We start from the raw sequence: 24,152 nt of genomic DNA, 5'->3' as shown, positions 1-24,152 counted from the left end.
TTACAAGTGATTTAAATGATGTTTGAAAATTGTCCTTTCTTGTTACCTTCTATTATTTTAAATTTCATAGTCTTTAGCACTTTAACACTTCATCATGCCAAAATGGCAAAATGTCAAGTGTTCTGATGTTGGAGTGACTGCTCCTTTTACGGGCTTCCCAGGAAAGCAAAATTTTTTGCATGAACATTTTACTTAAACATATACACTTTAGTAAATTCTTATTATATATAACGTCATATCATACTTATGTTTTGGTAAAAACTTTTTTATTTGTGTCACAAATAATAAAATTCTCAGGAAAATGTCTTAAGCACACTCTGTAGGTTTTATAAATATCCTCAAGACTCAAGTTATGTAGGGAAGGATTATTAACTTTTTTTAATACACAACATCTTTGCTTTGAAGGTTTTAAATTATCCATTATTAGCTAAATATGATAAATACACAATAGACAAATCACCAAACGCAAAATATTTAATACAGACTAGAAAGAATCTGGGGAAAAACCACAAAACACAAAAGTATGGTAGGATATGTGGGAAAAACCCGAACACTCATATCGACCGACGTCACGGCGCTATCTAACGCAAACAAGCAAAAATAATTGATTCATCGATGTCTTCATCTAGTGATTGGCCGCAAAACTAAAACGATGGTACCACGGACCACCGCCTCCATAAGTGTTACCTATTCGCGGCTATTCTGTGCTTCAAACAGACTAAAGCCATATTTTAGCGAGTAAGCGTCTATAAGCGTCTTTAAGACATCTCATTCAAGCGATTAAGTCATGTTCATGACGTCACCGTATAAGGCGCTTTAAGCGTTTGTTAGCGATCTCCCGAGACCGGTAATAAGTTCGATATGTCAAAGTCAAAGAGAAGCTATACAAACAATAATAAACAATAAATATTGATATGTAGAATGGCCTTCTATTCAGTTAAACTAATACACAAATTAAAACTCAACTAATAAATCCATAATTTTAAAAATACATAAATTAATGCGTCTCGCCATAATCGAGTCACGTCATAATCTATCTGTCAATCACTTCTGCCAACCTAACAAAACGTAATAACTGTCAACACATATGACGTTATATCTAAAGGCGCGAAATTCAAATTTTAAAATTAAATACTATAGATATCAATTTTTTTATATTTTTTTAGAGTTGAGAAGCATTATATTTCTTAGTATTAGATTTAATTTATTTAATATTAATGTATATGAGACAGTTAATACATCCAAACCAAATTTTAAAAAATACAGTAAAGAACTAAAGGTGAGGTTGCACGGATATTTTTTAAAATTGATTTTTGATTAGTTTGTATTTGCTTGCTTATTTTATGGCTGAGTTATGAATTAAATGAGGACGATCCTGATCAATTTTGCGAGCAAATGACGAACATTTGCAATAATAACCGTCAGTTTGTGTTACGAGTTTTGGTTTTGGATGAAGCAACTTTTTGTTTAAACGGTGTCGTAAACCGGCAAAATTGTCGGTACTAGTCAATGTCAAATCCACACTGGGCAACTGAAGCTAGAGAACTGAAAGAAGTACCGTAAATCTATTAATGTTTGGGCTGGTATCGTGGAAAATAAAGTAATAGAGCCATACTTTTTCGAAGAAAACTTAACAGCACAACGCTATTGTGCTATGTGCAGCTTTGGCTGCCCTATACCCAGATGAACAAGACTCTGCTGTCCCGACAGATAATTTGTGGTTTCAGCAAGACGGCGCATCGCCACATTTCTTTCGAGATGTCCGTAATTACTTGGATATAGTGTTCCCAGGAAGATGGATAGGACAAAGAGGGTCAATAGAGTGGTCGGCCAGGTCACCAGACCTAAATCCCTGCGACTATTTTCTATGGGGGTACCTGAAAAGTAAAAAAATTGTATTTTGTATTTTGTTACGATCTAGAGCTGATCCTAAAAGTGTATGAGATCGGATTTAGACTCAAAACATTTTAAAAACTTAAACAAATGGGTATTTTCATGGTTTAGGTCAGTCTTTAAAACGAGTTCAATACCGGTAAAAGGTATTGCTAATACTTAGATTCTGACAAACATTACGTCATTCGAGCACAACCATATGATGACATAACGCTTAAGATATCGTAATAAAGCATCTATTACACAGGGCGAGATTACTAGCCAGTCGCCGGCGAGTTTACTTGTTGCTATAAAAGTCACCAAATGTAATCGCGGCTGCTAGTAAACTCGCGGCTCGCTTTCTTCTAGCGAGTAAAGTTGAACACTGGCCTACTTTTCTCGCTACTCGCTCGCGATTTCTCTGTCTGGAGAGTGAAAACGCTATGTGTAATTTAAAACAGGACTAGTACTAGTTGGATAAAATGGCGGATATAGTGCGTGCAGGAATTGTTGTTGTGAGCCTTTTAATTCAGAAAAACTTCAAGAAACGTTAAACCAGAAAAAAAGAAAATCAAGACGGGTGTGGGTCAGGAATTGGATTTCAAAACGAGACACATATAGGGCTTCTAATATGGATGAAGTTCCTATGGCGTACAGGAATGTTTTGAGAATGAGCAATGAACAGTTTAATAATTTATTACAAATGGTTGACGAAATAATCCGCAAAAAAAAACAAAACTTAGGATGGCGTTATCGCCGATACCAACTGCTACAAAACTAAAAATGACCCTGCGCTTTTTGGCAACTGGTGATTCGTTTAAATCACTAGAATATTTATTTCGAGTGCCTAAATGTACAATGTCACTGTTTGTACCCGAAGTACTTGCAGCAATTTGTCAGGTTCTAAAGCCATATACATATAAAGGTAGGCATAACCTAATAATCAATTAATTTTTTACACACTGTTTATGAAACAAGTTACTTATTTATATTATTTATTCATTAAGAATTAAAATTGTGCCGAAGAACATCGTGACCATATCCGTAATCTTCGTTATTTTGGGTTTGGGTATGTGTTTCATATGTGGTTGAGGCAGGGCTGGGATCACTTGGGGAGGATAACGATGGAGAAGTTTGCAGTTGAAGGGGTTCTCCGTAGTAAGTATTTATTTGGTTATTGTTTTCTAAACAGATTAGCTTTACACGTGTAATAGAATTCTGGATTTCTTGCTGCAATAAAATAGCCTGACGTTGCGGCAATTGGCGTAGCTCTGCTGCTACATACTTCCCAAATTCGTCGTACAGTTTTACTTGTGATACATTTTAGTAGAGAGTTTTACATTTTGTTCCTTGGGCGATGTATCGGGTTCTTCGTCATCAGGCTGTTCAATTTAAGAGTTTGAGACTTCCTCATATATATTCTGTGTGCTGGGTAGAGTCTGAAAAAAATTAAAACAAATCTATAAAAAATGTGTTTACCTTTTGCTTGATTTAAGAAGTAAACAAATTTTCTAAAATATATAATATTTTTCCTCCAGATGCCTACAACAAGCAATGAAAGGAAAAAAATACAAAGCATTTTTTTCTTCTTCGTTGAAATTTCCCGAGATGTTGTGGAGCGATTGATGGCAAGCACGTTCTGTTTAAAAAACCTCCCAGGTCTTGGTCAGTGTACTTTAATTACAAAAAAACCTATAGTGTAGTCTTATTTGCAATGGTGGACGCAGATTATTGCTTTACTTACATTGGTATTGGAGCAAACGGCCGAGCTAGTGACAGTGCAATATTGATAGATAGTACTTTAAACATCGCGATGGAAAATCTCTCTTAATATGCCTGAAAATTCGGTCATTGTGGAGGACGATGTCTTAACTTAATGAAGCCGTACAGTAAGTCACACCTTAATAATACTGAAAGGATTAAGGACCACCGACTCTCTTGAGCAAGACAAGCATCAGAAAATGCGTTTGGTATTCTTGTGTGGCGCTTCAGATAGCCCCGATACTTATTTTCCTGAAAATGCTGTGGATAGAGAGGATCTGAAATGTACAAAAACACGGAAAATATTACTTTTGAACAATGGAGAAACCACGTGGATAATCTGTCATCGGTTATTTATTTGGGAAGTAATAATTACAAAAATTCCGCAGAGGAAGTAAGATGCACGTACGCCAAGGATTTTATGGAAGAAAATCCTTTAGCGTGGCAATGGAAAAAAGTGGGATTGGAATTAATTTGAATAATATTTTTTTATATTTTTAAGTAAATACAATTTATTATTTTCCAACGTAATTTTGCCCAAAACGTATGAGAAACTTAAACTTTATTTGTTATGCACGATTTACTTATGTAAAAATAAAAAATTTCTAGCTTTAAAATCCACTCACCAAGTTTGAATTACTATGCCTTGTTGACAAAACTTCTGCGAAAAAATGGGCAGCCTCAAACCATGTTAACTTTGAGGTGTAAAGTTGAGGCTAATTGTTCACACATGTTCTTAAATAATACGTCTTTCAGTTTAATATTTAGATAATCTTTGTGTTATATAATCTTGTGTTGTGTAATATTCCATTATACTGGAAATTGTTCATACATTTTTAAAAACTCAAAATAAAAACGAAAAATACAAAACAAACGACTTCAAAAAATTCAATACCCTGCGAGTAAAGCGATTTAACTAGCCCTGTGTAGCTTGCGCTCGCTGAGCGTGTTCTAACTTGCTCAAGATTTTGAGCAAGTTAGACAACAGTTCTTTGCTTTAAATTTTACTGTGTAATAGATGCTTAAGGCAACCAAGTAAGGCGCTTACTCGCTAAAACATGGCTTAAATCGAATAGACTTCACAAGCTGATGTCTTTATTGCCAATTTAATAATGTCATTATTGTCATGTTAAAATGACAGTGACAGTTGGTAAGCCGAACTCGAAGTTCTATCCAAAATCTAACTTGCAAAATAATTGAATTCCTGAAAAAAGAAAATTTATCCAAATAATCCGGTAGAAACGTTTTAGAAATGAAAATTTCTGACTTTAATCTTGTTTTGATGCGCTAAGTTCTTGTGAACGACTCGCGACATTCATCTAGAAAGAAATTTGCGTAGGTTGATTAGGCAATGGTATTGAAGGGCAGACAAGAATATTTTTTGTTTTTGAATGTGGAGTGCAATTTCAAAAATTTTTACGAAAAACATTAGTAGTGAAAATTCCAGTGAGCAACAAATAACAGATGCAATGGATCGGGGGGAACGCAAAGGATATATAGAATCTGAGGATGCTTACTCCAGACAGGTAGGAATATTTTTATTAAATTATACCTGACTCCAGTTAGGATCAGATTAAATGAATAATTGTCTTAAAATTATGAATGTATCTTGAAAATTTGTATGCAAAAAACAAAATATAAAGTTACACCCTATAGTTGCTCTGAAACTAATAAGGCTCATAAACAAAATAGAGGTCATAGAAAATGTAGCCCCAGGTGAATTAAAAATTTTCAATTATTGCCTATACTCTTTATTGGCTTACTTGCCTGTCTTACTAACATAATATTAAAACTAATTGAAAATTATTAAAAGTTATGTTGTTATTGTTTACTATGTAATAAATAATTGGTATATATGAATAATATTATAAGGCACTAGTAAATAATATATTTAAAAGGTATATAAATAAACAGACTTTTTCTAAAACATGTTTATGATTCATAATCTTTTTAATTATTTTATTCTACTTAAAAAAAGACAGTTTACTACTAAGATACACAGACATTTGAAGTGAGAGATGTAAACAATAGTATTTAAATGGACTGAAAATCAACTTGTTTGATGGTAACTTCAAAATTAAGCCTATGTTAATTTTTCATAAACATGTTCATTTTAACCATTATCCAGAAAAATTACAACATGAAGAAGTATAGAATATCACAAAAACATATTTTTTTATTTGCCCATATTTCTATTAAAGATCCAACCCAAAACTAATCCAACCTGGTTAGCAGCACCCATTGGTTACTCTGTTTACAGAACTGTGCTGACAAATTAAATGTTCTATCAAACTATGGTTTACTTATGGTTTCCCAGTTTTTAGCTGTTGAAAAAAAAAGGTTTGTTTGCTTCAGAAAAAATTGTTTATATTGTTTTGGGTATGTATACTGGTTTTTGGTTAAAAAAATTGTTTTTTGCCCTTTGTGATCTGAAATATGAGTTTGCAAAGTCATGCCTAGAATACAAGCAATATTAATATTGGTAAATATATTATTGATGCAACTATTTAACCTAGTTTTTTCTGTAATTATTGGATAGAAATTAAATGAGTTCATGATTGAGAAGAGTTCTTGTTTATCTCTATTAGGTTTCAAAAGTTCAATATTAAAGTCACCTGCTATAAATGCCTTCTTTTGACTGGCTGTCAAACACAAAAGTAACTCTTCTATTTTTTTTTTTTTAATATTTTTACATCTTGTTTTGGAGGTCTATATACTGAACACACATAAAATTGTTCACCTGCCAGAATACACTCGACGCAAGTACATTCAAACTGCTCTTCCATTGCCAATCTGTTTATAGTTTTTAGAACCTTGAAAGTACATGTTTTTTCCACATACACTGCTACTCCACCATATCCCTTCTCTCGGCAGAAGGAAGAAGCTAATTGAAAGTTTCTAATCTGGAAAATTTGAAGCTGATCCCTTCTCTTCCAATGTTTTGTTATACAGATGAATTTGCAATTGGGGTTTTCCTCAATTAGGTGGTTTAATCTATCCAGAGAATTTCCAATTGATTGAACATTTTGGTGTATAATAGCTGATCCTTTAATATTTATTGTTTTACCTGGGATAGTTGTAGTTGAGCCTATTTTCGGTCCAAAAAATGTTTATTGTCACTTGAATAGTTTACTTATTGTCGCATTTTGTTTAATTTTTGCAAAAAAGCTGGACAGTTACGGCAGTTATGTAGTATTTTCTGGGCATTGGTGACTTTCATGTTTTTCTCCACATTTTGAGCAGCTTGGCTCACCTCTACAATACTTAGCAACATGACCAAAGTAACAACATTTATAGCACATACCTAGTGTATATTCATATTGGTGTATTCTTGTACATAAGCTTTAGTTAAATCAAAACTAAAGGTTGTCATTTTTTATAAACCATTTAAAGATATCAGCTTTAGTTTGTAGCACCAAATTTTCTCTATTCTTATTTCTGCATTCTTTCTTAGTGATGGCTTTTATTATGTTGTTTACATTGTTTCCAAAAATAACTTTTATGTCGGGATTTTCTTCTATTAGTTCTGCAACTAAGTATTCGGGGTCATATCCTTTTTCAATGCCAGTTATCAAAAACATAGGATCTGTGTTTTCTAATTTTTTGGTTTGCAGATTCTTGGAGTTCTTGAGTGCATCTTGTTGAGTTACATTTTGGCACTCAATAATTATTCCTCCATTCCTCAAATGCCTTACATTTTAAAATTTTTCTTTCCCGTCAAGGGTTTCAGAAAGGTTCTTTTTTATTTCCTGCATTACTTCCCTAGAATTATCTGATTCTTTGGATTTTATCAGAGTCTCATATTTATTTATTTTAGGAGGAGTTACCCATTTTTTCTCAGATTTTTCTCCCTCTTGCTCGATTGACTGATTTGTTTTCAATATTGTACTGTATGTTTTTGTCGACTGTGGCTTAATATTTGTGGGCTTAGGAGTTGGAATACATAGTACATACATACATTGTATGTTCCTCACATAATCCTTCAAACTTTTTTTGATTATCTTTTATATTCCCTATTTGTTGCAGCATCATTTGATTTTCTTTCACCAACGATCCTACTTTATAGGCTAAACTGGTAACTAAGAAATTGATTTTTAAGGCTGCCCGTTTCAAATTTGTTACGTCGCTTTTATTTGGGACATCGCCTTCGGAAAATAGAAAGACGGTCCCTATTGCCTCATTAAACAATTTTATTATATCTTCAGCTGTGTTGATTTTATCTTATCTAAATTGTGTCTTTGAGGAGCAATGAGTGATGCGCAACCTGAATGATGAACCTCTGCATTGTTATCTTTAACAATGGATTCCATCTCCGCTGTGGTATTCACACATGATTGTATTTATTTCAGATCTTGAAATGTTTATAGATCCTAATGAATTTGCCCTATTATGTCGTAGATTTATATTGTATCTTCATTTTTTTAACACCGTCTTTTTCGCCGCCACTTGTCATACTTCTATTGCACTGTTTCTCACTTTTTTTTTTACTAAAAAAAAAAAAAATTTAACCTTTAGGAAGTAATTTAAACAAAAAATAGATTCTGGCATTATTTCTTTTAATTTCCAATGTTTGCAGCCCAACTAGCTGACATCTAATGTTATAACAAATATTTTCTTTAGGGAACCTATGTTTATAAAGTAAAAATTTGCAAAACTTATTTTGAACTCTTTCTATATGATTAATATGTATGTTATAAAATGGTGACCAGACAATACAGTTGTATTCTAAAATACAATGAAGTAAACCATTGTATAAACATTTTATGGTTCTAATATCACTGATTTGATCACAATGTTTCCCAATAAAACCTAGCATTCTAAAACCCTTCATTGTGATATTATCAACATGATCATCAAAAGTCAATTGATGGTCAAAAATAATGCCTAAATCATTAAAAGTGTCTACACTTTCCAGCAAACATCCGTCTAATGTATATGCAAAACTATAAACTTTTTTCAGGTGAAAGGACATAATTTTCCACTTTCTAACACACTAAGGTTTAAAAAATTTTCTAAACACCATTGATTAAAATTATTTAAATCTAGTTGCACTAAGGAACAGTCTTCATCACAGTCAATAGTTCGAAAAATTTTTAGATCGTCAGCATATAAAAGACATTCACAGTGTTTAAAAACAGATACAGCTTCATTTATATATAAAAGGAACAAAATTGGCACAAGATGTGATCCCTGAGGCACTTCAGAAGTTCCCTTGAAGTTGATTTGAAGATGTTAAATATTTCATCAGTCAAAATTGATTCAAATATTTTGCAGAAAACTGAAAGCCAAGAAACACCCCTATAATTTCCAATCTCAGATTTGCATCCACTTTTAAAAATAGGGAATAGAACAGTACAATACAGATGAACAGTTTTTGATATTTTGATGAACACTGGTGAGATTCCATCAGGTCCTGATCCTTTATTGGCATCCAATAAGTTAAGTTTGTCCATTGGTAAAAATATGATGTAAAAGAACAGACACCACATTTTTTGGAACAGATGTAATGCATTTGTTAGAAAAATCTGAATAGCAGGATTCAAAATGGTCAGCAAAAGCCTCAGATACTTCCTTGGGAGTCTCCATAGTCATTCCTTTGTATTCCATAGATTTTGGTATTCCTTTATCTTTAAGCAGATTGTTAACATAGGACCAAAAATACTTAATATTATCTGGTATCGTTTGTTCTGTATTAGTGACAAAGAGAAGGTAACACAAATCCATGAGGTACTTTGTCTCTAATCTAACCACAGAATAATTATTGTAATCCCCTTGTAGACCTGACCTTTTATATTTTCCAATTCAAATTCAAATAGTTTATTGTCCAACAGGAAAATTCCCAATTACAAGACAATCGAAATAATTAAAATTAAAACAGTACAAGTTACAAATAAGCACCTTAAATAAGTAGTACAAAAAAAATAATATAAAAAAATAATATAAGATCCAATATAGAGTGATAACAAAATTTAAAATTTAAAACAATAGCATAATTGTAAGAATATAAGACACACTAACCAAATGATAAGTCACAGAAAAATAATCAGGTATCATTCAAATTAAGAGAGGAACACATCCTTTTTTTAAAAACATATTCAGTGCTGCTAAAGATGTCGACATCTATAGCATTCATCTGATTATACCATGTACAAGCACAGCACAGTGGAGCTTTGCTGGACAGATTTGTTAAGTTAAGAGAGGGATAAAATATATGGTGCCTCCTTGTATTGGCAGGAGGAACAAATAGAGGTAGCCTCTCTAAGAGCTCAGAACAATCAATTTTATTATTGCAAAGTTTATATAAAAATATCTGACTAGAGAGAATAGTATTTTGCTTTAGTGACAAATAGTTGAATCTATTCAGCAGGTACTCCTGTTCCACACCTCTTACTGGACATACTCCATCCAACTTAACAGAAAGTAACTTTAAGAATCTGCGCTGTACATACTCCAGTCTGTTAACATGAACATCATAGATGGGGAACCACAACATAGAGCCATACATTAATTTAGACTTTACTAATGAATTGTACAATACAGTCAAGCTGGATATATTTTTAAATTGAGAAGTGGACCTTACTATAAACCCGGGGGATTTTAAGGCTGAACCAGTGACCTGTGCTACATGCTGGTTGAATGTGAGCCTCTTATCTACTTCAATGCCCAAATTCTTCACTGAAGAACAGTCTAGCAACTGAGAACCACTCAATATATATGGGTATAAAATTTCTTCATGAAGAATGGAAATTGTCATTTTTTTACATTTGTCACAGTTTAGGGGTAGTTTATTTCTTTCACACCATTCAAAGACCCTATTCATGTCTTCTTGCAGCTTCAGGCAGTCCAGCATAGTACGAATGATACGAAACAACTTCAGATCATCAGCGAATAAAAGACAGAAACTCTCCATACAATCAACTAAATCATTAATAAATAGATCGAACAGCATTGGGGCGAGGTTACTGCCTTGGGGCGCACCACTCGAAGCCACGTAATACTCAGACCTAAAACCATTAAATTCAACATACTGAAGCCTGCCAGTCAGATATGAGATGAAGAAACTTGAGGAGACAATTTATCGTGCACACATATCTCAAAGGCCTTCGAAAAATTAGAGAGAATTGACACCGGTCTGTAGTTCTCTATTCTGCCATGGTCGCCAGTCTTAAACACTGGACATATTTTAGCCTTTTTCCACTCTTCCGGAAATGGGTCTTGAGTGATAAGTTGAAGATTTGTAAGAGTGGTACAGCCAGGGCCGATGCACAGTCACGCAAAAGAAATGAAGGTATTTGGTCAGGACCCGCAGTTTCTTTGTTTTTTAACTTTTGTAAAGCTTTTCTTACATCTGCCTCAATAAAAGATTGGACCAAAATGTTGTCTGAACCATATGTATCAGATTCTTTGGGCTGAGCAATAGAGGACTCAACATAAACACTACTGAAAAAATCAGAAAAAGCATTTACAATACTTTTAGGACCCACAACAGTGGTATCTTTATAGCTCATAGAATGAACCTCCGAAATTGCTTTGGATCACTCCGAATAGCTGACTCAGTCCTGGATATATACTCGTGATAAGCAAGATCCATTTTTGTTTTTACTACCCTCCTAGCAGCTCTAAAATCCTCATAAGCAGCAGAGCACCATGTATAACGCCATCTCCTATGTAGCCTAGACTTTAATTTTAATAATTTCCTAATTTCATGAGTGTACCACACAGGATATGAGTATTTACTATTAGAGGGTCGAAAACGAGGAACAGCTAGACAAAAAATTTCATGGATTTTGTCATAAAAGGTTTTAACTCCCTGGCCTCATTAACATCTGACTGGGTGCGCACAAAAGTCCAATCCACATCAAAGATAAGCTGGTAAAGATAGGGAAAATTAGCCCTCCGAAAATTATACTTAGGGCTCTCATTGTTGGAGGGGAAATCTGTAACACTCTCGAATTTGACAAGATTCAATGAGATATCAATAGCAGGGTGATATGCATCCTCAGTGACAAGGGGTTGGTCGTCCCTATCCACAGAATACTGGAAGTTGGAGAGAACTAGATCAAGCAAATTATTGTTGCAGTTAAGGGCATTGTTAAATTGAGAGAGATTCAAATACGCCATAAAATCCCTTAGGCCAGCAACTTTAGTGTTACAATCATAAACATTATCCTGTATAAACCTTAAAATAAAAATTCCCCAACAACAAAATATTTTGGTTCTGAATTGCCCTAAAAGAGGAAAGATAATCAAAGAGAGACAAGTAATTTTCTAAAGGAGAGTTTGGTGGTATATATATAACAAAAATCAATCAATCATTGATTGATTGATTGATTGATTGAACTGCAGGGCAAAGTGGTTCAGTTTGCTGATGATACCACCATTTTATGGAATCATAGAGATTCTGATAATGTTTGAGTCCAGGTTTTTAAGGATCTTAAGATTTTATCGGAGTGGTATGTTGTATTGTTTGTATTTAATGCCCACATTAAACTTTTATTATGGGATTTAAGTGTGACGTTCAGGGCCTTATGTTTAGTGAAAACTCCCCCTTGCAAAACAAAGAAAGCTGTAAGTTCCTTGGTATTACCATTGATGGTCGCCTTCGCTTCGAAGATCATATCCTAAATCTTGCATCAAAATTATCCTCTGGATGCTTTGCAGTAAGAATGGCGGGGCATGAGCTGGGAGGGGTAGTTGCACGTTCAGTGTACTTTTCTCTTATTGAGTCCCACCTTCATTATGGCTTGCCTTTTTGAGATTTAAGCAACAAGGGATTATTAAACATAATTTTTGTGATTCAAAAAAAGGCAGTTAGATACCTATGTTCCGCTGGGTAAAGAGATTCTTGTAAACCTCTCTTTATATCTCAAAAAATCCTAACTCTTTTTTCTCTTTTTATCTTAGAAACAGCTACTCTTATTCATAAATGTCCTAAACTTCCCTCTAACACTGGTCATATGACTCGCCAGGTTAATGATTTTCCCTTACCAATCCCTACATCCTCCCTCACCAAGAACTCACTTATATACCTTAGCAAAAAAATTTACAACCATGTTCCTCTATGTATCAGAGAAATTTTAGAAGTTAAGAGATTCAAAAAGGAATTAAAATCACTTTTATTATCCAGGGCATATTATAGCCTTGACAATTTTTTTAATGATACCTTTTAACCTGTGCTCTGGCATCATTTTAGTGTTTTAGTTTTGTTTCCTGTTAAATAATTTAATTTACTTCTTCTAAATTCTGTTTTATTGACAGCTTTACTTATTTTTTAATGAAATTTATCAAAAAGATGCTTTTTTTTTCTCAATCTGTTTTGTTATGATTAATTTTGGTAATGTGTGTAAATTTTATGGTAAAGTGTTTTAGATGTTATGTTTGTTTGAAATTTGAAATTTAAAGTGAATTTGGAATTTTTTAGTTTTTAGGATGCTTGTACACAAGATTTTGTTGTCTTACGTAATATAGCACATTTTCTTTCTTTCTTTCTTTCTTTCACACACTCCCTGATCACTGATGTAACTGCCTGCTTAATATCTTTTGTTGATTCGGCGCAATTAAATAACATGAAATTCCTTTTTCTGCCTTCCCGTTCATGGTGCTCTACAATAAATTGTTCAATATCAACACTACTGTTAGACACAGTGGGATGGGAATTCGTCTCAATACCGCAGTTCATTATTTACCTTTAAGAGGTCATTCTTCTCCTCCACCTCCTTTAAAAGCATTTTTAAATATGTAATGTCAACCTCAAGAGCTCTGTTGGTTATTAATGAGTTGTCTTTAGTTGTGTTACCGCTTTGACTACAAGTGGGATCACCTTTTTTCCCATTTACTTGCTCAACAATGGATTCTTTGCATTTGGACACCAAAGAAGGGTAGCACGATTTTGAAGCAGAATTGATCTTATTTCAGTTGTTGTTTTCACACCGCAGCAATTCCTACATATTGGTTTACAGCACATATCACATTTACACCCAAATAATTGCTGTTTGTCTTCTCGAGCCACACAACAGACACCACCAGGCCATATGAAGCCTGTTCTTATAAGCAATTTTGTTTTTCAGTTTTTGACTGTACCATAATGGAAACCTTTCGTGCTCAGTAGTCTTGCTGGGCACAAACTTATCAACAACAAATGTTATATGCTTATAAAATTCATCCACCATTTTATCAACAGTATTACGATGAAACCCTTAATCCCAATTCACTGAAGCAAAATATTGAGTAATTTCATGATAATTTGTACACTTAAATAAATGGATTTTGGCCTTAGCTCTATTTTTACATGTGGAACTATTTCCCATGATAATTTCCAAAGCTGGATGATAGCAATCAAGCCTACACAATGCTTGATCGACAAGAGATACCTTGATGTTGTGGGGCATGTCTCAAAGATCAGATCCAAAAGTTTACCCATATGGTTCTTGATAAAGTTGACCTGAATCATTTCCAAATATAAAATTGTATTTAAGAGCAGCTCATCCTCTGCTTAGAGTTAAAGTTCTTCAGAACCATATCTTCATTGTCAATTTCCCATGGTATATTGGGTAAATTGAAGTCTCCAAATATTATGATATTGGCATTTCAATTGTTTCGCCGAACTTTTGTTAAATAATTTTTTGTACACAGGGTGTCTTCAATTCAAATATTGTCTATATAATTAATATTTAATATATATTATAATATGCTAATTAAAGTGGTGAAAATTAAAAAAAAATTAACATCTCATTTTGAAGAAAATGTGAAAAATTTACTTTTGTTAAATGGAATCTTCTGTATATTTTTACATGAAAAGAAAATAATTTTCTCAAGAAACTAAAAATAACAAAGATATAGTGATATCAATAATTGTACAAAAATAGACCAAAAATAAGATTACAAAATAATTACACAACATGACAATGAAAGGTGAATGAGTTAACTGCAACAACCTCAAATATAATTATGAATACATATTACTACACTTTAAAATACACTTAAATAAGATAAAATAATTAACCTTATTCAGATCTATATTGAATACTTTATTAATATCACCATCCAGACAAAGCTCATTAAGACTATAATATCCTCTTTCACTTAAAATTCCTTGAATCTATAAGCCAACCCAACCCAACCCTATTGAGTGGCTGTTCAGCTGTTCTCATCACTGTCTCTGTATGTGAGAGCAAAGTCTGTTTCTTGTTGTAAAAAGTGAACAATCTGTGTCTTTCCAACTTTCAGAAGAAGGTTATTTTGCACAAACCAGTCTCCCAATGTATCCAAAGATTCTTTCATTTTACAAATGTATGTTTCCTTATTCACTGAAGAGTCATCAGCATTACAACATTGGTGTGGTAGTGTTAATTGACTTTTGTGAACCACATAGAGCATTCACAATCCTCCACATTCCCTTTTGCTTATTGCTTGCTGACTCCAAAATATTGAAATAATTACTCTTAGCTAATTTTAAGATTTTACGATATATCTACTTGTCTGTATTTATTAAAGTAATTCATAAAAAAAATATTATGCATTAGAAATTTACGCAGGTAATGTAGGCCTCTCATATTTTTAGAGGAGATCCTCAAACTCCTAGCACATCCAGGATTGCCTACATTTAGACTTTATATATGTAATGGGGAGTTTACTGTTGAGTGTTTGAATGAGTTTAAGGTAGAAAGACAGTAGAGAATTATTAAATGTGCAAGATTCCTCCCAATTGACTTCCAAGCAAGCCCGATTAAATGCCCTAAAGTTTTTCTTTGAAAAAATTTGACGTCTTTTTACGGATTTAATCCTCATTTTAGGAAGACAAAACATACAAAGTACAGCATCATCATCTGACAAACCAGAATTCAGCACTGAACAGGAAACACTTAGACAAAATTAGAACACAATTATAATCCAGGATAGAGGCGGAGTCTTGGGTAACTCTTGTATAATCAGTCACATGCATCTTAAGGCCATATGCATTCAACAAATGCCTAAGTGAATTAACTGTATTACTGATTTTCTCGGCAAAATTAATATTAAAATCTCCCGCAACAATTATCGATGATCGGGGTGAAACAGTACTTAACAGCAATTCCAACTTAAATAAAAAAAATAAAAAAAAACATGCTTTATTGTTATTAACAAAGAAAAATTGTTCTAAACAAAGCTACCTTAAATTACTACCACTAAACTTAACCACTACACCCCATACACACTTGAGTTCCAAAACAAACATCAGAAAACAATACATAAGAACAGCAGAAAAAAAATACATAAAAAGTAAATTAAATTCCATAATTATCCCCTCAAGTATAAGACAGCAAAGAATTCTAATCATACAAACAAAACAAATAAAATTCAAATACTGTAAACTTACACTTAGGGAAAATTAGAATGTGTCGACGTAGTATTCATCCAGTGAATAGTAACATTTTTCGGTCAAAAGTATTTTCAATTTACGTTTAAAAGTGTCAATACATGTTGCCTCCCTGATTCCACCTGGTAAACGATTGAAAATTTTGATTCCCTCGTAGAAAATAGATTTTTTAGTTTGGAAGATTTAGATCGTTCACTTGACGCGTTAAGTATCTTGGATTTAGGGTTATAAATTTAAAGCGATTTGCAAAAAGTAAGCAGGGCACTTCCTGAATGTAGAGGGAGAAGACAGTGTGTATGTCCAGCCTAACAAATAATGGGCGACAGGAATCTCTTGGTTTAGCCCCACAAATGTAACGTACAGCACGCTTCTGTAAAACAAGCAGCATTTGTAGAAGGTAGGCAGCTGCATTACCCCAGAAGCAAATGGCATACCTAAGGTGGGATTCAATTAATGAAAAATATACAGATCTTCCAAACTCCATGCCAAGCTCCAGGGTAGCCGCTCTGACTACAAAACAACCTGCAGACAACTTTTTGCAAGTACCGCGTATATGCTCTAAGAAAACATCACTAGACAAATTTGGTGAATGATAAATACATATAATAAAAAGAACATCTCAGGAAGTTGTGACAACTTCCTCCTGCTTCTCTCTTAATGTTATTTGTAGTTGTTTCTCCAACTCAAGTGCATCCTCCTCAAACTCCTGTGTTTTGCGCCTTTCCCTTTTTGCTGAAACTTGCAGTTGGTTAAAGTCATTTATTTATTCAATCATTAATTTATTAACTTCTCAATTTATTAACTTCTCTCTGCAGCTCCTGTATGATTTCATCCTCATCTGCACACACAATTTCTACCTGGTCCATTTTTTCAATTTCAACTGGACTTTTAGTAAATGGTTATCCCACTCACATTTCTCAAGTCTATCAAGGAGAGGATTAGGCCTATCATTATTCCCCTTACCCCTTACCTCCCGTCAGAGGGGTGGTTCACCCTTATAAATTTATAAAGATTTTTAATCCAAAAATGTTAATTTCATTAGATTTTTAAAAATATTTTGTGTATTTAAAAACTATTGTACCCTGCTATGGTAAAAGGATGTACTCGCAAAAATATAGTTTTGAGAAAAACGCGTTTTAAGTTAAAAGTTGTGTTTTTTTTTTTCTTGTAATCCAAAAGGCTTCAAATTTTTACAGAAGATTTAATATTATATTACATTAGAGGTAAGTATCTAATTTTTATTAAATTGTTAGTAGTTTTTGAAAAAAAGTCAATACATTGTTTTACCAAAGTATTTCTAAATTTTTATTAATCCTCAAACTTTGGCAAAATAATGTAATAACCAATACATCTTTTTGCCAAAGTAAAAGAGTTTGATTTCATTCATAAAAACTTGCCTATTTGAGCTATTGTATAATACATTATTTGGCAAATCGCTAATAATATATTAATGCTGATTTGGTATATGAAATATAAATATATTAAGAGAAACAAATTAATTAAATCAATATAAGTATACGGTCATGCGTACTACATTACATTATTATTTTTGTAAATACAATTTTTTTTTTTCGAAAACACCCAGCTCTAAAACATTCCAGCTCAGTATAATACATAACCATTAAGTTTTAAACCATTATAAAACTTAAGTTAATTATTTCCCAATTTTCTGGAATTAAATAAATATTCCGCATTATTTATATTATGTAACTTACCCCTTAAATACTTCGCGCTATTTCAACCAGTCTTTTAGATCTAGATGCCATTATTTGTGCTTAAAAACCCAAATTTATTATATTTTTCAGCACTTAACTACTTTTCGAGACTTAACTCACTACTAACTGCGGTGAAATAATGTATTAGTAAAATAGGCTTTGTAGCGTTCCCGCATAATAATGACATCTCCAATGGCAAAACAGGGTATTACATTATTTTACCATAGTTTAAGACGTGCTTAAAAAATCAAAAAACAACGGTATTCGCCATTACACTATTTTACCAAAGTAAATTGGGCAAAATTTTGACGATTACATTGTTTTGCCAAAGTTTAACTTAATAAATAGTGATAATAGACTGTTTGGCCACCATGCTAACTCGAGAATAAAAAATGATACAACAATGGGAGAAAGAGCTACTGATAGGTCTTTTAAAGTAGAATCGGCCTATGTAAATAACTCAAAATCGTCATTTTTGCGAATACATCCTTTTACCATAGCAGGGTACTATTGTGCAAACACTGTTAACATGTTTAATTAAACGATTTTTCAAATAGTAGGGATAGAATTTAGAAACAAGTTTTCCTCCTTTAAAAATATTTTTTTCTATGGAAAATGTGCCTTCTAAAAAAATGCAGTTTTTGATTGTGTGTTTAAATGTGGATGGAAAAATGTTTTTGGAATTCGGTGGTAATAAAGGGTTAGAGACATGGGGTCTTGCAAAATTTAATATTTCCTTTGGTATGTCAAAATTACTGGGTGTTATGTCCAATTTATTGGCCTTTTTTTTCAAAGATAAATCAGGTGCTATGTCATGGTAATGGGTAGAACTTACATATTCTTGTGTGTTACAATTATTTTCACTGCTAGAGCATGGTGTACTATTGGGTAGATTTTGCAAAAAATAATTATCATCCTCTCTAATTGTCTTAGCCCCAACCTCTAATAATGAGTTAATATTTGAACGAGTATTTGAAACTTCTAAATCAAAAGATGGATGATCTAATCTAAAAGAATTATCATTAATTAAGTTAGTTTCACCTATATTTGTTAATTATCCAGTCTTTTTTAGTCTATTCCACATAGAACAAATTTTATTATGGTTTTTATTGTTTTGTTTCATTTGAAATTGATCACATGTGTTTCAATTCTTCTAAACTTGCTTTCATGACTAATAAATTTTTCTCTTTTAATATAATATTTAGTATTAATTAATTTCAAACGAATTTCGTTCAAAATATCACGTTTTATTTCATTGGTAAAATTAAATCCTGGTTCTTTATCATATAATACTTTTGAAATAATTTGAAATGCCACACGCTTGGAAATTTTATTCCGCATTTTTGGTGATTTGTAAATCAGGCCAATTAATTTCACATAAATAAATACATTAAGTATCTTCTACTAGTAATTAAGCTAAATTCAAGTTTTTATTAATTTCTTCTGTTTTTAACACTATTAATGTTGTGTCCATCGAAAACAACATTTAAATGCCATTTTCACACTATATATTTTCTCAATTTCTTAAAAATATCATTTTGATTTTCTGGTTAAAAGAACAGAAAATTTGTCAAATATCTATAATAAAAAAAAATACTTTAAAATTTTAAATCACACATAATTCTCGGCTCATATGACCCAACCCACGGTATTCCCATCCCGTGCGGTCCCAATTTAATTGTTTACTGATATTTATGGAAAAATTATGCTGTAAAATGTCGAACATGTTTGTATTTCAAAAAAATATGTATAAAATATGAATCAAAAATAACTATTCATATTATTTTTGATTTTGAACTAATTTCAGTTTTTTTAGAGGTAGCTGGAAAATGATGGATGCATTTCTGCAGAAAACTGTTTGTCATTTAATAGATGTTTAATGGATAGGTGTGTACTTCAAAATACTAAATAAACCACATTTTCTTATATAATAGTAAAATGATTTTAGTTATTTTACAGTGGAAACATAGAAAATGTACTTTATGAAAAAATTATGTAATGATAAAGAATAAAAATTTCTTACTAAACTAGTTATAGCTAAAAGAAAGAGCCAGAAAATAATAAAACATTTTCACTTACTTGAGGTTTTGCAGATATCACTACCATCACCAGGTGTACAGTTTGCAGCAGCAACGCGCTGATTCTGCATCCAGAAATGCACACAGTCCTCACCAAATAGCAGTATTCTTGATTTATGTATAATTTAAGCACTGTCACTTTTTCCGATGTCTTAAAAGAAGGACTAACATAAATAATATTTTATGAACAACTGTTTTCTGCTGGTCAACATTGTCATCTGGTTGTATTGTATCATTGTTATCCGGGGAAAATATGCATCCCTACCTGTCTCATAGACAAGACACAGAGGCGCCTGGGCAAACGGTGGTTAAAAAAATTGTATAAAGACAATTTAGGTTACTATACAAATTTCATTTATTGCATTTTTTAATATTTGTATTTTTTGTATATCACGGGTCTGGTGCCCATAGTATAGTCATACATCTAAAAGAGTCATTAATATTCAGTAAGTACTGATAAGTTCAGGCTTGGACAAAATGGTGACAGATATGACCCGTTTTCTTTGTTGGTAATCGCATTAATAAAATAAATGTGTATCATATAACATAGCAAATGGTGGTTTTGAAGTTTTCTAGGTCCGTACCAGAACTCACCAGGTCGGCCACGGAGGGATCGAATTTCACATTTTACAATAGCTCGTTATTGGGGTTAGGGATTACCATTTATAATCAATTTCTTAGATCTGTGGTTCTACTATACCTACAGGGTGAACCACCCCTTTGACGGGCGTTAAGGGGTAATGTATGGTAGGATATGAAATATTGTTATTAATTAGGGAGTATGTGTGCTAAATCTTATTTTGCAACTCAATTTCTTTCTGATAGAAAAAAATATTTATAAATTCATAGGGGTGAACCACTCCTTTGACGGGCGGTAAGGGTTAATGGATGGTATATGAAATATTATTATTAATTAGGGAGTATCTGTGCGTAAACTTATTTTGCAACTCGATTTCCTTCTGATATAAAAAATATATTATCTATAAATTCATAATGGTGAACCACCCCTTTGACGGGCGGTAAAGGGTAATGGCTGGTATATGAAAATTTGTTATTAATTAGGGTGTATGTGTGCCTAATATTATTGTACAACTCGATCTATTCCTAATAATTTAGTAGATGCGTTATTAATGCATTTATGCATAAGATACCTGCCAAACGGGTGCGAAGTGGTTGGGGTTAAAATACCCCCAATCCTTAAAAGATATAAAGACATTGTATTTTACCTCAGGCAGTAGGTTTGTACATAAAATTTTGGCTGCCAAAAAATAGCTGCTAACTTCACACAAAATTAAATTGGCTGCTGAAACTTTTGGCTGCCAAAAATTGGCTGCTAACTTCACACCGGTGTTTCTGTTACGGTGTTAGAAACCTTACCGTCAATCATAGTAAAGGCCAAATTGTAAGAGACTCAAATTGATGGGTAACACTCATACTGAACCAGGGAAGCTATTTGCTCGTCGATATGATTTTCGTCCATGGTTGATGCCTTGTCCTCACCCTCACGTTTAAATTGCAATCGAATTAGCCGACAAAACCGTGGGGAAGAGGGTCTGGGATTCTTCTACACATTAATATTGGAGCCTGAGTTCTTGTCGACATCGCCAAGTTGGAGGGGCACGATGGAAATTAATAAAATGTTCGAGTCAGTGCTACTGTCGTCCGTAAAATTTTGTTTTTTTTTTTTATGGTAAGCACAAGCACAAGAAGAAAGTCCTATGTCACTCTTGGAGTGGTGCTTGCGCGAAGATATTTGTGGGCATTTGTATTCTTTCTTTCCAGAACTTCATTTCACAAACAGAACTACATTTTTACAAACGCTGTCATCAAGTCGATCGACTATCTCACTCTGCATTTCCACAATTCTTTTGCAAGTGTGATCCAATAACGACTGCAAAATCACTTCGGCACAAGTTTAAAACACTGTGCGATTGACAGGGTAACATAATTGTTTAGCTTCAAGAACGGATTGATAAGTGGGGAGAATTCGTAAACTATCTGCTGTGACATCATTTCTGACATTCAAGTACTGCGCCTTGGCATTGATTTTCTCGGACTCTTGTTTCGGAACCAACATATATTGCAAAATAAGAATATTAATTTGCTAAATGATATGACAAATTACGTTTTCATAATATATACAAGTCACTAGCAAATGTCTACGTATTTTACCGTTATCTGTTGTCGTTTGCAGCCAGTCTTAATTTTTTTCCAAAAATCGGTCTTTCATGTACTTATTGTCTTTCCATTTTGATTTAAGTTTGCACAAAAGTTTTTTTATTGGATATTTTGAAGTTTGGGTAATTTCAATGTTATTAGTTTCATTTTCGGGAATACTCCTTTCTAAAACATCGATTTGGTGATCCAAACTTGAATAAAGCTGTTCGTCGAGGACATCAAATATATGCTTAGTCCAAGAAATTTCGCCTGTTTCTATACCTGTGTCCATGTCTGTAATTTATGAAAAATTTGTAATAACAATAATATCAATATTATTTCAAACATAATTATGTTATCCTTATATACTTTTATTATTAGATATTGTTATTTCATAATTAACAGAACCATTCCAAAATGAAGTGTTCCAATAATGATTCATATATGTCAAATTCGAATTGAGCGTGCATAACAACCCCTCTTAACCGTAATTTGGTGTTAATCTGATAATTTTTTGGAAAAAATGTCCGCTATTTTTGACCCGCCATTTTGAATGTATTAATTCTGATATCAAATTGGAATTCAATGAGAATAAAAACCCTCCTTTAGCGCGATTTGGTGTGAATCCAATCTTTTTTTTGAAGAAATGTCCGCCATTTTGGATCTGCCATGTTGAATTTATTGATTCTCATGTCAAGCCATACCTTAAATGATTGTTGTCCCTGAGGTCTTACTTCTTGATTCTGCCTTGGGTTTTCTATTGACTAATAGTCTTCGTTATGTCTATTAAATATTCTATTTGTTGAAAAACTGCATTCCTCTATCACTATAATTTTATTTAGGAAGTCGGAATCTTTATTAACTTTATCTTGCAACAAATAACAAAATTCTAAGCGCCTCTCAGCATCGCCAAGTCTGTTATTCGTAGTAGTGCCACTTCGTTTGAGAATTAAAGCTCGAGGATTACTATTTGCCTTAAAAATAATTTAAAATTATTCATTTTACTTTCTGTTCTGCAACGGTTTTAAATCTTACAGTGCCCAATACAAAACAGTGAATTGTCAAAATATTTAATAATTTAAAAGTAAACAAATAAACAATGATTGTCAGCGTGCACGATATTTCGATAAATAATTGCTAAAATGTCTACATATTTATCTCAGGGCCTAAGATTTGAAGAATGCTACTTTAATTATTGACCTTTTTTATTTATGGATTTTTTGATTATTTATTAACCTTTTTTTGTTGTTATTCTAAAGAAAGGTTTTTAATCCTAATAAAAATATATTTTTTGTGTTTCTCTTTAAGTCCTTGTGGAAAAACAGTCCTTATGGAAATATCCATTAATATAAAATTTTTCAATAAGTGCAATACATTTTTGGTGTAGGAATATAAGAGGCTCTTAAAATCCATAATAAAAAGTCCAGGGCCGTATTTAAAAAAAAAACAAACTTGATGATGATAGTTCAAATACGAAACGTCGGTTTGAAAATCTGACGACACCATTTTGTAAAATAGAGAAAGTAGCAATGAGAATGAGTAATTTATTTTGGTATATCTATTCAAATAGAGTCGTCGAAGTAAAATCGCGAATATTCGGTTTTTTCCAAATATCTCCAGAAGTATTCGGAATTTTTGAAATTTCAAAAGGGCGTTTTAATGAGCACCAAATTGCGCAACTTTGCCTTAATTTAACCGATCTCGTATCTCTTCTAGTTTACGAGATCTCAATGGTGAGGCTCGAATTTGGGACACCCTGTACAGGCACAGGAATTTTGCAGTACATGAATGGAACAATGTTTTATTGGTCAAAGATATGTCACCTAAGTCGCACTTAAAGTTCAGAATATAAGTTTTGGAAATATTGAGTACGAGACTATTGAAATGACACCATCCCTCCAGACACTGCATATCGCGAACAATTGCACACTTCAATCCTTAACGATCCCTGTCATGCCAAAGTATTGTTGTATCATCTGCAAAAACCGCGAAGTGTCGACTAATGTTCAATTGAGGCAAATCGACAATATACATTAAGAATAGTAGGGGACCCAAGACTGATCCTTGTGGGACACCAAAAGAAATAGGCAATTCAGAGGAACATGAATTGAAAAAAAGATGAGATTACGATCTGATAGGTATATAAGAGCAAAACCACTTTAGGGCGACCTGTCGGAAGCCATAGATTTCCAGCTTACATAACATGATGGTGCA

At 32.8% G+C, this 24,152-nt stretch overlaps 1 protein-coding gene across 1 annotated transcript in view; it reads left to right on the top strand.

Annotated features, from left to right (window-relative positions):
- The first annotated feature begins 4,764 nt into the window (after positions 1-4,764).
- Positions 4,765-24,152, top strand: part of LOC126746393 (patronin) — a 251,463-nt gene continuing 232,075 nt past the window's right edge. Inside the window, exon 1 of the mRNA XM_050454627.1 lies at positions 4,765-5,159. Coding sequence (XP_050310584.1) covers positions 5,025-5,159 — 135 coding nt within the window. The 5' untranslated portion in view covers positions 4,765-5,024. The remainder of the gene's footprint in view (positions 5,160-24,152) is intronic.

This window comes from Anthonomus grandis, chromosome 17 (genome assembly GCF_022605725.1).
Source record: "Anthonomus grandis grandis chromosome 17, icAntGran1.3, whole genome shotgun sequence".
NCBI lineage: Eukaryota > Metazoa > Arthropoda > Insecta > Coleoptera > Curculionidae > Anthonomus > Anthonomus grandis.
This window is presented reverse-complemented; position numbering and strand designations above follow the sequence as displayed.